This window comes from Cloeon dipterum, chromosome 1, assembly GCF_949628265.1.
Source record: "Cloeon dipterum chromosome 1, ieCloDipt1.1, whole genome shotgun sequence".
Taxonomy (NCBI): domain Eukaryota; kingdom Metazoa; phylum Arthropoda; class Insecta; order Ephemeroptera; family Baetidae; genus Cloeon; species Cloeon dipterum.
The window spans coordinates 26,737,450-26,752,279 of record NC_088786.1 but is presented as its reverse complement, the minus strand read 5'-3'; the positions used below and the strand labels follow the sequence as shown (position 1 = coordinate 26,752,279).

At 45.4% G+C, this 14,830-nt stretch overlaps 1 protein-coding gene across 1 annotated transcript in view; it reads right to left on the bottom strand.

The window, feature by feature from the left end:
- Hecw (Hecw ubiquitin protein ligase) overlaps positions 1 to 14,830 on the bottom strand; it is a 33,263-nt gene that overhangs the window by 5,881 nt on the left and 12,552 nt on the right. The window contains exons 4-11 of the mRNA XM_065481236.1: positions 7,493 to 7,609; positions 7,077 to 7,298; positions 6,507 to 6,691; positions 6,195 to 6,334; positions 5,717 to 6,140; positions 5,236 to 5,634; positions 4,593 to 4,616; positions 392 to 1,136 (exon numbers count right to left, since the gene is read on the bottom strand). Coding sequence (XP_065337308.1) covers positions 392 to 1,136; positions 4,593 to 4,616; positions 5,236 to 5,634; positions 5,717 to 6,140; positions 6,195 to 6,334; positions 6,507 to 6,691; positions 7,077 to 7,298; positions 7,493 to 7,609 — 2,256 coding nt within the window. The remainder of the gene's footprint in view (positions 1 to 391; positions 1,137 to 4,592; positions 4,617 to 5,235; positions 5,635 to 5,716; positions 6,141 to 6,194; positions 6,335 to 6,506; positions 6,692 to 7,076; positions 7,299 to 7,492; positions 7,610 to 14,830) is intronic.

Sequence of the window (14,830 nt, the reverse complement as noted above, 5' to 3'; positions counted from 1 at the left end):
TTGAATGATCTCCATTAATAGCTGGAATTTAAAATCGAATTCAACTCAAAATGATTGGTCTTCAGTTCTTAACACACAAGTAGTTACTTAGTCTGCAATATGAATCGTTACATAATAATCAATATTCAACACAATAAAATATTTAAAAAAACCTTGAACAACTATTGATTAAACTATGCAAATAAAATGGAGAAATATTAGCTCAATTATTTTACATCATTAAAAAAAAGCTAACTTAATAATTATTGACATGAGCAGACCATTTAGCAAGTAATAAACAAGCTATTTAAAAGCCTCGAATTTTGATAATCATTGAATTTTCATTAACAAATTTAGACCATACTTAAGTGATGTTGATATATGATATAAATTTTCAAATAAAGGTACTTACATGCTGGCAAGGGTTCGTCATCGGCTGACAATTCCACCCGCTGGCTTTTGTAGTTTCGCTCTGGGATTGAAGGCAATCTGGTGGTTGTCACGTGTCTGGCTGCTGTGCTCTGGGGGACGCAGATGGGTGGAGGCTCGTCCAGCTCTAGCTCACACTCGTGGTTGTCGTCCAGGTCCCTTTCAAGCGCCAGGGGCGGCGGGGTGGCCCTAGCATTGCGGCGGGCGTGGTGCGTCGGTGTGGGAGGGCATTGCGGCGACCCTGGCACTGGACTGGCCACCCGGGCCAGCAGCTTGTTCCTCGGCTTTGGGAAGAGGTCGTGGCTGGAGGGCGGGTGCGTCGTCTGCCGCGACAGGGGGCGGTGCGGGCGGGTAGGGGTGGCGGGGGTGGCACTCGGCTCAGGCAGCGTCACCTCGACAAAATCAGCGGACGCCAACGACTCGGAACTCGAGCTGTGATTGCTCAACACAACCGTGTCCGAGCCGCTAGAGGTAACGGTCGCGTCCGAGTTAGGCGTGACGGGCGAGACGGGGCTGACGCCATTAGCGGGGGCCTCCGGTACTGCCAGCAGGCCACCGGTGCTGCCCCCGGCAGGAGGCTGAGAAGCCGCTTGGGCGGGCGGCTGCTCCTCTTCGATGGATGGACAGTCGACCAGACTGCTGCTGTCCTGTTCTGGGGTGGCGAGTGGCGCCGCCTCTGGAGGCGCCAGTCTGCTATCACAGTCGTCGGGGACGGCTTGCGTGTTGGGCTTATAACGATATGTGGTAAATTAAATAATGATTGTGATTCCCATATCCCCTGTCCCTATATTTTTTTTTAATAAATCGCGCCGCGCGTACAACGAGTGTAAAACAGTGCGTGCAGAGTGCAACAAGAAGGAGAAGACTCCCACACCTGAGCTGCGCGCGAAATAGGTCTACCACGAGGGGAAAGGTTGCGACCTCTCGCACGAAAGTCAGTCAGTCGCCCAATAACCTTTGTCCGCCGACCTTCTTGATGGTTTCGACAGAAGGTCTCGGCAAATGTTTCGTCCGTAGGCAGGACGGATTTAACAGAAGCTCGGTCACGAGTGAAGTAAGTTTAAAAACTTATTCAAAACATATTTCTGGGCGACTTATAAATTGAGCAACACTCTGTGTGCTCATTTTTATTTTAATTTGGCGCGACTGACGGTAGACTTTGTGCGTTGTTTCCCTCAGGTAGCCCTGGTGGGCTCCTTCGTTACCCCTGGTGCAGCCCCGTCTTTTGGTGGTCCGTTTCAGACGTTTAGGCTGGCACCTCCCCATCCTGAAGTGGTCGGCAAACAACACCTTGCCTGGACCCTTCGTGTGTAGCAGCTCCCTTCATCTTGCGCGACTACGGCACGGGAGACGTCCTCGGTTTGAGCGTCACCGTTCGTCGTCGTCGGCGCCGTCATCGACTCCTTCTTCACCCATCGTATAGATCGTCAAACGTTAAGTACAATATCAGACTCGTGTGCGCGCGTATTTTTCCGTATCTTCCGATTCCGAATATTTTTTTCATTGAAAGGCCTATTCCCCAATTATTGTAAACCCCAAATTGTTCTATATCACAATTATTATTAAATTACCATTATCTCGTTACATTATCAATATTCTATTTAATAATAACTATTCTACAATTTAATTGTTTAATGTTTAATTTATCCGTATACACCAGCAACACTTTAACTTCATTTTAAAGGTCGAATTTCCACGAACTGAGAGTTGAGCTAATTTGAGTCCGGAGTTTGTTAGCTTAGTAGATTTTGAATAATAGCGACTTTTATGTCGTTATAAATGGCGCCCAACATTAAATTATTTATTGAAGTTGCTGTGTGATGATTTGGCGTGTTGAGAATTTAAGAATTTCGGCTAGTGAGGATTTCTAGCGTAATTGGATGCGAGGATAGGAATGCGTAACGTTTGAGCAATTTTATCTCTCATATCGAAAGAAAGTGCCAATCATCCCTCTGAATATTTATTGGTGAATTTTTAGAACTTTATCGTTACATTTTTAGAAATTTCTTGTTGAATTTTTGTCATTCGTGTTAGAGTTATTTAGATTTGTAAGATTTTTAAGATGGCACAAAGCATGGATTCCATTAAGCTGGAATGGGATCGCTTGCCCAGAGAGGATGTTGAGGCAGAATGCAAATTTCGTGGCATAGAGGGCGAAAGTTTGTCTATTCTGCGCGATAATTTAAAGAGCGCGATTGAGAATGAAGCGGCCGCAGCTGCTGCTCCTCTGAAGGTAGTAGGCAAAGAGGCAGTAGATGCAGAAGCTAAATCATTAGCTGAGTATTTAGTTTCGGTGAAACAAGCAGTCAAATTGTGTTGCGAATCGAAAAAATCAAGTGAGGCACGGAAGCTGAGATCGAGAATCGCGTATGCTTTCATGCGTATGCAGCGCATCGAGCTGTATGACGACAGGTTAGCCGACTCGATTACGAAGCTGAAGGTCCATTTGCAACAGAGTTTTGACTGGTTGCGAAGCGGAATATTAGATACTGAGGAGCCCAGCACGAGTAACGCAAAATCGCTTTTAGAGACATTAAATGATTCATTTGAGCAGCTAGATCAAATTGGTGCACCGAGCGATTTTGGGTTCGCAGCTGCAGCGCACGGGCCGCAAATGCAATACTTTGTTCCCGTGTCGCATGATCAAATTCTAAATCAAGCGTCGTTAGAGAGTCGTCAAAATAGCGGCGTCTTATTGGTGCCAAATTGTAACTCGAAGCGGAGGATTTACACAAGGGATTGGAAAGTGACATTTTCGGGCGAGCAGTCCAGTAAAAGGTCACTGGCTAGTTTCTTGCGGGAAATCGAACTTAAGCGAAAAGAGAGCAATTTGACAGACTCCGAGTTTTGGGACACTGCCCATCATTTATTTGAGGGTAGGGCGAAGGCTTGGTTTCTCATGAACCACAAGAAGTGGCACTCGTGGGTGGAATTTGAGCCGCATCTGATTGCAAATTTTAAACCTCCAGATTATGATGACCGGTTATGGGATCAATTGCGTTCGCGCAGGCAAGCCCGCGACGAAAGGCTTAATTTGTTTTGTTCGGAAATGGAGACATTGTTTTCCCTGCTTAGCAATCCTCCATCCGAGCGGGAAAAATTGGAATTCGTAAGAAAGCGATTGGCCCCATATTGGTTGCAAAATCTGCCCTGGGGGGAAATTCACAGTTTAGATGATTTGCAAGGAAGGGGTTTGAATTTGGAATCAGTGAAGCACTTGATTGACAAATATAAAGATCCGCAGGCGCAGGAAGATCCTGTTGAGCCAGAATTTGCGTATAGAGTTAGTGAGAAAGCGGACAAGAAAGATGAGAAAGGGAAAGTCAGTGTGGCAGAATTGTGTTGTGTTGGTCACACGCCTGGTGAGATTTGCTGTGCTGCACTTTCATACCGAAATGCAGGCGCGGGCGCTCGTTCAGGTGTTCGGCCGGCGCACGACAATTCGCAGCGTGCAAATGCGCATTTTTCTGCTCGCGCGCGGCAGCAGAATGTGGGCAGTAGTGTTTCTAATGGGCAAACTTTGATTCACGCGCCACAGGGAAATGCATCGCAGCAGTCAAATCTCGCTGTTGCGGCCAAGGTGTGTTGGAACTGTTTCCAGCAGGGACACAGTTTCAGAAATTGCGCACAGCCGCGCAGGGGAGCTTTCTGCTGGGGATGTGGGAAAGACGGGATCGTGCGTAAAAATTGTATTTCTTGCACGAATTCAAAAAACCCGTCGGGGGTCGCTCGTCCGGTAGCGCAAAGCGACAGCAAACCCCAAAATGTGAGTCAAGTGCAAGGCGCTCAAACAAATCTTGGCAAAGGCACATCTGGAAACTAAGAACTGATTATGTTCGCGAAAAATTAGGCGGAATTTTACTGAAATGTAAAGGGGATACGCTGAGCGAGAGTAGCGACGAACTGGAGGTGGACAAATTTGATAATAGATTATTTTTGCGCGTAAAAATATTGGATAATCCAGTTGTTGGTTTACTTGATTGCGGCGCTTCTGTTTGCATTTTAGGCAGGTTAGGCAAAGAGCTCATTGATAGATTAGGCATTAAAATTCAAAATTGTTGTGTTTCTCAAGTAGAGTTAGCTGATAAATCTTGCCAGCCTGTGTTAGGTCAAGTAGATTTGCCGATTACGCTGTCAGACCAGAATTTCATAATTAAGTCATTAGTTGTGCCATCAATTGAAACTAGTCTAATTTGACTAGAAGAGACCTGTTCAGACAGATATTCAATTATAACCTTAATTGGTGAGGAGAGTATTTGATATTAATTTTGTTTAGCATAGGCTCTAGTGTGGCGAGTGGTTAGGGTAGTAGTAACTTTTGACATTATTCTGATCATGAGTTTCAGCGGGTTGCTCGCTATAATACGACAAATGCCTAAATTTATCCAATAATGTGATTTTTGTAATACATTTTAAATGTTTTGATCTGTTATGGAAATATAAACAGAATTGAATTGAGAGAATGGTCAAAGTTTGTGAGGCAAAAATTAACAAAATGCGCCAGAGAGGAATTTAGGAAGTTCACAAAGAATAAATCGTTCTACACGTTTTGATATTTCTCACCACTTCTAACATCCCCTATTTATTTACTTGCAAAAAAAAGTTCACTGCCTTTTAGGCTGTGTAAACCTGTTTCTTAAGACTCTTTGAATTGCGCATTGATTATTGGTAAATATTGTTTCTTGAACAAATATAGTTAGCAAATATTTGAAAGGATAACGACAAAAACTTGAGCTCTGCTGACTATTCCAGAATAATTAATTATTTAAATCAATTTGACAGTTGAATTCCCAATAAATATCAAAAGAACGTTGTATGTCTTCTAACCTCATCGACATCGATGATTTCAAAAGCAAACACGTCCTCAGGGTTGACTAGTTTCTGCGGCCGAGGTGGCACTTCGGGCACCGTGGGTGAGCTCTTTTGGGGCTTCTGGTGCCGAGGAACTATGGGCGGGGCTGCCTCGTCACTGAACTGCAGCGCCTTGGTGCGCTCCAGCGGCCGGTGAGCCAGCGTGGCGGGACGTTTTTGAGCAGGCATGGACGGTTTGGACGCCCGTGGAGGCAAAGGTGGTGGCATGGGTTCTCCTTTTGGGTAAAGAGTCTCATAGATGGACTCTGGTGCCTTGGGAGGTTGTTGCCAAATTGGGTAGTAGTCGCCTTTTGCAGGCGCTTCCTCCTCGGCCTCCGATCCTCCTCGACCGCAATTGTGAGAGTTCCATGTCACCTGCAATTATTACAAATTTTGAGTTTATTAAAATTAGAATTCACAGTTGAAAGATGCATTTGCTGGGGGGAAAAAGTAATACCTGATCTTTGGCTGAGTCAGAACCAGAGTCCTCGTTTGCTCCGGCGCCGACACCATTGCTCAGTCTCTTTGGCGTGAGATTGCGATGCAACATTTTCTTTTTCAACTGGAAAGTTGCCTCTGGCTCTGACTCGCTCTCTGAGCTGAACCCCTTGATGCGCATTATGTCCTCGAGCTCCCTGCGCCCCGAAAAGGGATTCTTGCAGTTGGTGCCATTGCGCCGAGACACCTTTTTCTTTAGGCTGCCGGCTAATCCCTCGTCTTGGTCTGAGGACGAAAATGCCAATGGTAGGAAATGAATGTGATCACAGTCCTCCTGGAAGAGACTGCATGGCGCTTGCGCTGGCTCCAAAGACACGGTGAAAAACACCTGGCCTTGCGAGCTGTCAGGAGTTGTCAAAGGCAGCTTGAACTGAGCAGGACAACTACAAAACAGAAATTGTAAGTGCACACGGGAATATTAAAAACTACAAGCTTACTTTTGAGCTCTCTCCTGAATTGATCGAACTGGCACACTGACACGGCCCAGGTATCTATTTACCAAGGGACGAGACTTGGAAAATTTATCTTTGATTTCAATGTCCAACATATCTTGAGGAAGAGCCGTAAAGAGAAATGCCTGCGAGCAGAAATAGATTGCGTGTGATCAAACAAATTCTAATAATATAGCAATCATAAATCCATCAAGACCGAAAATAAATATCATGCATGTTACGAGCCATGGAATTCCCATTGGACGGAGCATTGCTCAACAAAGTGGAAAAATAACAAAATTGCGGGGAGTGACGCACTTGAGATTCCCACGAGGGGTGCGTGGTTGCCTCTCGCACCGAGGTCCGGCTCTCTTGTCCGTGGTGCGGCAGCAACATGCTCACTCCAGAGTCTTCCTCCTCGCAACTGCCTGGTCTGATTCTCAGCTTTACGTAGGGATCTGGGTTGAAGAATACGCTGCGTCGGAGACTACGAGCAGCTATGCCTAAAACAAAATGTTATTGGAAAATTGTAAAAAGGTTTCACATAGTTTGGAAGATCTGGACTTCCTCAAAGCGATTAAAAAGCTCAAAGTCCAAGTGTGAGTCACTCTCAAAATTGTATATCTGTTCAAATATCTTGTGACCATTTGAAAAATATAACAATCAGAAATATGAAAAAATAACATGTATTTTAACTATGAATCAGGGCTGCATTGTTCAGTGTAGTAAAATATCTACTAATAATTTGATATAAGAGTGGGTATTTTTAATAATATCTATTGCTTTAAATTGCACCAAACTATGAACTGTTTAACACCTTTTTCTGTTTGTATCCCTTCTAAACACTGGACTAAATCAACATAAAATATTGAATTGAAACAAACTTACAAGAGATTCTGAAGTGGACTTGAGACGACTGGTCAATAAAAGAGACATCGGTGGTAGGGTCTGCCTGAAGAAGGGCACAACCTTCCTCGTCAGAGCTCTCAGAGGGCAAGAACTGGTGGTCAGCAGCCAGCGTCTCTCGAGCGAGCACGTTGAGCGGTTCCGACGAGGCCAATGGTGCGGTGTTGAATGCACTGTAGTAGCGGAAGCACAGCTTTTCGCCCTCTGAAAAACGCCGATACCGTGTACTATTTCAGGCACAAACGAACAGAAGTTTTTGGGTCGCACTGTGTCTTCACTTTTATTTGCGCTATTGTCAGCGCGGTGACACACCACATTGACCTGATTATTTTTTACGAGCTCAGTATATTCGGTTTGTAACAGATTCGAGTGTCAAAGGAGACACGAGTCGTACTGACCTTGTTGGTGCGAAAGTGGAGGTTGAGCTAGGTCAAGCAACCACATCACCTGACCCTGAGGGTTTCCCACCACCCCGTCACTGCGCCGTTCGAGGAATTTGGTGGGATCACTCTCCTCTGCAACAAAGGCGGGAAATCAGCGCAAATAATGGCGTAAAATCGAGTAAAAAAGGTGAAACAGTTAGGTCGGTGGAACCTCTTAAATTTCACAGGGCGCGGATTCTTTTCGGCACTTGCTAATGCTGATTGTAATTAACAACAAAAATAAGTGGCTCATTCCCAGGACGCGAGGAATTTCCTGCCATTCATGCCGGCCGCCGTTCTCACGTATTAAGTACGCGCGCATCCTTGTTTACCGTGACGACGATGCACTTTTATGCCATATCATAGCATTCTCTATTCGCCAGCCCACGCAACCATTCAATTGTTCATTCATTCTCAGGACAGGAAAGGGAGTCCGCCACTCCATCCAGTGTGTGCGGCGTAATTGCGGACCGACGAGTGTCTTTGAAAAGGTGACGCAAGGTGAGGCGGCGAGGGAATTTCAATTAGGGCACTTCCTCTATTTTCACTGTTACTTAATTCTATTCCAGTTTGAATTGCTGCTGGACGGAAGTGCTTATTCGTCTCCGCTTAAGAGCTTTCGTTTCATCGGCTTAGAAGCAAATTAACTCGCTAGCTCGACCAGAATAAGGGGTTTCTACGCTATTTTACCGTCCACTCGAGATGAAATAAAATCAGATTGCCACTCTTTAGAGGAAGTTTTGCTATGAAATTGTGCAATTCATCGCTGATGAATGAAATGCGCCGACAAAAAAATCAGTGAACGCAGTTCGCTCTTATTAAATCGAACATCCCATCCGGAACCATCTGGCTGATGATAAAAGGGGCACTCCAGTGGGTATATTCGTTCTTATTTTATCAGCAGGCAGACGTGTGTGCATCGCCGCTCGTCGGCAGATGACAAAATTGGCATGCGTCAAAAATAAATGTGTCGCCGAAGGCTGCTGACAAATGGATTCTCTTCCAGAAAGCTATTTTTATTGGGAGCACGCTGCCGGCTGGCTAATTCACTCATTCATTCATAAGCCGGCCTGCTTCTTCGTTCATTCATAGAGCGTAAAAAGCAGGGAGGGGGAGAGCTCGACAAAACCATTTAACTGCCGAATTTGCAGCACATGCACTTCCTCCGGATGGAAGAACACCCCTGAAGCTGTTTCCGGCACACACCGCGGCTAACAGCCCACGCAGGAGATAAATATTTACCCTCGGCCGCAGATAAAGCCTTCGTTATCGGGGGGAGGGGGTCATTTTTCCTCTCGCCAAATCAACACCTGACGCTCTTCTTACCTATCGTGATTCCCAGCTCGTGCAAACAAATTGACGCTTGTGTGCACGCGGCCAAAGTGCTTCCTTCCTTTTACCGAAAAATACGAGTTAGCGTCTTGAATGAAAAATTCCACTGAGTGAAATTTCCTTCCGCTCCCCATTCATTCAGTGCATTCACTATTCGGACGAAAACCCGATGCGGCCAGCAATAATAACACTTCCTGCACGAGCCGAGGAAACTGCTTGTTTTCTTCATTTGGTTTTCTATCGTGCCGACCCAGCAATTATTAGAAGCGGATATTGAAGAGTAATCAATACTTTTGCATCATTAGCGATTTGTTACGAAATTAAATCAGCCTCGTCAGTCTGTTATTACTGCTGATGGCTCCGAACAAACGGGAATTTTTAATTTTACGCTCAATCGCATTGGAATGCTATACAATTTTGAAGCGGAGAGGATTGGAAAACAAGTTATTATTAAGCCCATCAATCACTTCTACTTTAAAATAAAGATAATCATTCCCTCTTGAAAATGAAATGCTATAGAGAATATAATAGCTGACAGAGGTGGAGTTCATCTAAAAGAAAAACGCACTGCCTCCCAACTATGGGACGTAATAAATCGAGCAATTATTTTATAAATATTTTTTATGAAATTCGTTTAAAATTCTTACACATACACGCAAAAATTAATGAACTAGCCCAAAACGCAACTGGCTACAACAATTTTAAAAAGTTGCACTTTCTACTTAGTAATAATTGCGCTGAGGAAGCAAATAATTCGCTGGGGGGCTGTTTCCTGAGCGTCACCCTTCATGGTGAGGCCGCAGATGAGCAGCCGAGGCGAACGGGACGCTAAAGGTGTGTGTGTCAACAGCAGCCGCACTTTATTTTGGGCGTACGCGCTGGAGACAGGAAGGAAGTGGGGCTGTTGTCGCTTTGAGGTTGCACCCCATCTCACTGGCGGGGGCGATCCATCAGCGCCCACGGCGGCCTGCTCGTCATTGTTGCCGGGGTGATTTGTCTGCATCGTTAGCGCTTTTTTACACCACTCTGGCGGCGACGGCTTTATTTTTTACCTCGAGAAACCAGCGTGAAATAAATGAGGCGCTGTCGTGTACGTGGTAATTGCGCGGCCGCGAGCTGATGTATGTCCCTTGTTTGCGCTGCTCTGACGCTTTATTAGTCTAACTTTGTTTACTTGTTGATTTAATGCAAATCGTTTTAATGACTCCCGCGTGAGAGCGGTTTCGCTTAATTCACGCGCATACTTTTGCAACGGTTTATGTCTTTCTCTTGGGCTGCATTGATTCACGGATTATGATTTTCCTTCCTATTCAAATACACCTCCCAAGCCGACTCAACGGAAATACCGTCATCGTCTCTCCAAACGCCTGCATTAGCTTGAGTGAAATTTATTCCGGCTGCACAAATCCACGCGCGGTGCTTTAATCGCACGCACTTGGTGTAAATCGGCTTTCGGACTCGTGACTCACGCGTTACAAATGTGGAAACTCCTAATGCACGCAAATGGAAGGGACGAGGATTTCCTCGCTCCCGCTTGATTCAAAATGTGTTTTAGGAACGAGTTTAGCGACATAACGCGTTGGCTGCTAGCGAGAGGGTGGTCAGGATGCTGCTCCTTATTTATTTATCATGCGTGTGTGCGTAGATTACGATTATTATTGCCAGTGGTGGTGGCGGCGGATCTGCCTTAATAAGGAAGTGTGCTCAAGATATGACTGGGCCGAGTATTTACGAGGGAATATTTGTGACGGAGCCAACGCAAAAGGGCCCAGTCGCCGACCGTTTTCTCCATCTCATTTGCGATGCACGATTAAACCGCCGTTCGTGCGTTCAAAGTCATTAATCACATGCACACTGGAGTATCTAATGATGAGCAATATTAAATATTTCACTTCACTTGAGTGAATAAAAATCGAAAAGCTTCAAGGAACCAATTATGAAGCAAAGTCTGACAACGGAGATATAAAGTTTATAAATTACTCCTTAACATCTCAAACTGGAATTTAGAACGAGACTTCTTCTAATCACAGTATTTCAAAGCATATTTCCGCAATAATTCTTCCAATTCAACACGCACACGTGTAATTTGAAACGAGATTGCTTATTGCGGTGTCCGAACTGTGAGATAGGATTGTTATACACGCACTTTTTCTGCCGTCTCTTTTCTTCTCCGACCGCGGGCAAACAATCAGAACTCGAATTTCCAGCGCGTGATTTCTGAAGGACTCGGTGTCTTTTCTGCGCCAGGTAGCACGACCGATTTTGATGCGCAGGAATTCTGGTTGATTGTTTTCATTAATTTCTCAAGCATAAATTTAGACGATCCACTCATTGGTCTGAGACCGATTCGGAAGTGATTTTTCCCTCGGCTTCTCTCCGGTCTCGGTCAGCTGGCGGGCGATTCTACGCACAAATAATTGGCGTCGCTCTGCCGGCGTGTGCTTAATGAATGAACGGCGGCGGATGAATGGACGGCCAGGCAGTTGGCATATCGCCACTTGCTTGCTTGTACACTCGCTGCCAAGCCGGCACCTATACAAAACACTCTACTTCCGCTGGCTCAAGGGAAAAGGTGGATTACATCACCGGATACGCCCCAACTACCCAGATAAAAATTGGAGCTCTTGCGCTTCGCGCGCGTATTGCGCGCACCATTTATCTCACTTTGACTGCGCAACCGGATCAAATGTAAATAACGAGAGAAAAGGGTGCGTCGTCGTCGGCTGGAGCCGGGCCAGACTCGCCGGCAGTGCGACAACAAACATGCAACTTTTCTGCCAGCTCGGCGTAGATTCTTTTGACAGCCTTGCAGATTTGCTATTTTCGGCGTGGTTCATTCAAAATTTCGCCTACATTTTCGCGAGGCTATTTTGAAATTTTATTTCCCTCACGCGGTAATTAATGTCTCCTTTAACGGATTCTCTTAAATGTTTTCTGAGAAGCTGTTGCACACAACATCTTTTGGCTTTGATAAATGATTTTTTTTCTCTTGCCGCGCCCATCTATTTTGAGCACCTTTTTGTACGGAGCCAAATCCCGAATTTCGAAAGCACCCTTGCCCCCTTTTGAGCGAAGACAAGTCGACTGTCGGGCGTGGAATTATCTTCGCCGCGAGTGTTTTCGTTTGCTTACAGAGCGAGCGTTCGGTTGAACATATGGCAGGTGCCAAATGTTAAACTCACTCAGCAGACAGCAAGACAAAGGGGCCGAAATAAAATCATCCTTCCGCACAGTGTCACTTTACAAAAAGCAGCAGTCCTCATCGCTTTGTGCTTTAAATTTAGTTTCCTCTGTAGTTTTAATGTCACTTTTCTTTTTTTGTGACGGCAGGCTCGCGTCCATCCTCTCTGCGACTTTGTTTTGTGGCTGGTGGCGCTCAATTAAAGCCTTTTAGTGATTGCCTCGGCCGTATTAAAATTTCACCCGAAGAGAAGATGAAAGAATTAAGGAAACCGTAAACAGGATGCGATGAATCTCATAGACGGCTCTAGAAATGTTTTTATTTTGCTGTGATCAGGAACCATTTAAACCCCTCTAATTTCTCAAGCTACTTTAAAGGAGGAGGTTAATGACAAGGTTATTTAAGTTAAATTTAAAATATTTGGAAACTGGGAATAAAGCTTGGCCGCGCAAGAACGTTCAAAGCAGAATCCTAACTTTCATTACTTTTGAATTTAAAGCGAATATCAATTGACAAGATTTCAATCAGCACCGCATGTCATAGAAGGTTTGTTTTGAACGTCCAACGAGGTCAAAGTTTCAATTCACAGCTGACGCCTTCTGGCGGCGCTCGTGGACCAATACGCACCCTCCGTGCTCGCATATTTCCAGCTTCGGCCTCCTTCGCAAAAAACGAACAGAAATCTGAAGGCGCCGAATGCGAAGCTCGCGGAAAACCTCGGCGGAGTGAGCGGCATCGATAGTGACAGGCGCTATGATCCCGAAAAGAGGAAGTCGGCGAGAAGAGATGCACGCTCCTTCCGACCGGGCTGACACCGCACCAGTGCAAAATAATAATAACAACAACAACCGCTCTCTTCTTCGTGCACTCGTCTGGCCCGCGAGCGCAATTGCAGCTCGGCAGCACGTGACCGCGTGCGCGCGATGCGATGGAGCAATTTCCTCTGGCATACGCGGCGCTCGTGCAAAGTGATTGATGCAATGCTTCAGCCGCCGAACACTGTGAAGGAGAACTGGACCAAAGAAAGCCAGAGCATAAACGTGCTCTGCTGTTTCGTATCCGCGCGGGACGCTCTGCAGAGCTATTAGCTCACTCTCAATTCAGTACTAACTGACAGAGGAAATGACGCATTCGCCCCGTCAAGAGATGCGTCCGATACATGCTATATACGCAGCAGCGTGCTGAACGCAGTGTGCCGCGCGTAAATGGTCGGCGCAAACACACAAACGAGCGGATCGGATGGCCGTGTGGGTATAATGTAGCATTATTGTTGGACTTGGCCAGATGCATGTAGGAGGAAATATGCGGCTCGCACTAAATGGTTCCGTTTCATTTCGTAAGAATATAGTAAACGATGACCGGATATCGTCACTTTACTGGCGTTTTGTCAAACTGTAAGAAAGTGCATTACTTGCACTTGCTGGGAGGCGATCAATTAACCAGGCCATTTATTAAATGAAAAATAGACAAAATTCTAGCTGGATTTATAAATTTTTTAATTCTATAATTTCGCACGCTTGCTTGAATGTCAATTTCAGCCTCATCCGCTAACATGGATCTGATATTCATAACACAACCGTGAAAATGAATAAAAAGATTTAATATCTTCTTTGATTTCAGAGTTATTTAATTAAACTCAACCAGTTTGGGCTGAAACAATTGTTCTGACTTATGTTAAAAGTGGTTTTGCTTATCATTCCAGACCCAACAGTAAAATCTCAATTTATCTTTTATCATTTTAAACCGTACGCACTACTATGATATAAAAATTCATGACCGTCATCAATAATTTTCTTTTCCTTTAACATTTTAGAATGCTACCGGTCAGGTGTTCCATAACAGGTAAATATTTTATGATAAAAAAATCTAATTTTCCTTCACAAACTGCAAGTAGAGCAGTTTTGATTAATCAAACACCTAGCCCTAATGCCACTTTAGATAGGATACTCCGCTCAAGTGCACTTGTCCTGATGCACGGAACAACGGAAATTTCGCGAACGTCAGCTAGCTTACCGCAAGGATTTGCGGCACGTCGGTCGGATGCGCAACGAATGCATCTTCCTTACGGAACAGGGGCACACGGCGCAACGAGCTGCTGAGGAGAAGGATGAAGATGATGATGCAAAACAATGAACATCGCATTGTCGTCGGGCCGATCGGAACGGCGAGCAAGGAAGTGGGCTCCAACGCGCGTGAATGTCACGGCCCGTCTGCATTTCGCGTCCGCCCATCACCATCAGGCCGCGGCACAATGCAATGCTGCACCAGCTTAACGTGTTGCACGCTCGCCTGGGCACCGATACGCTGCCACGCGTCCATTCATCTGCGCTCACCTCCTTCGCTCCCATTCATTCATATACGTTCGCGCCTATTCACTGGTGGGTCGGAAGCCGATTGAAAAAAGAGGAAATGGGATGCGACCCCCAAGCGCGTTCGAGGAAGTTTCACCGATCTCTCCGTGGCAAAAGCTGCTTTACTATTATACGACTTTTGGGGCTTTGAAAAATTGAATGGATTTGCTATGGAAAATCCTATTATTTAGATACAAACACGGCCATTTTTCCAAATGGATGAGCGGACAAGAGAAAATTAACAAAGAGGTGCAGCTCCGAGGTGTCTCAGCATAAAATCATCAATTTTACGCTATACCCTTGAGTGTATTCTTTACAAGAATTCTCTCGCCAGTAGCATGTTGAAGAAACAAGGTTGAACAATTGTGAATGGAGTGTGTGCGTGACATTTTACTTGTTCGGGAGATATCAGTAAAATGGGTGACCGCCTGGACAGCCTCCCCGCCGACT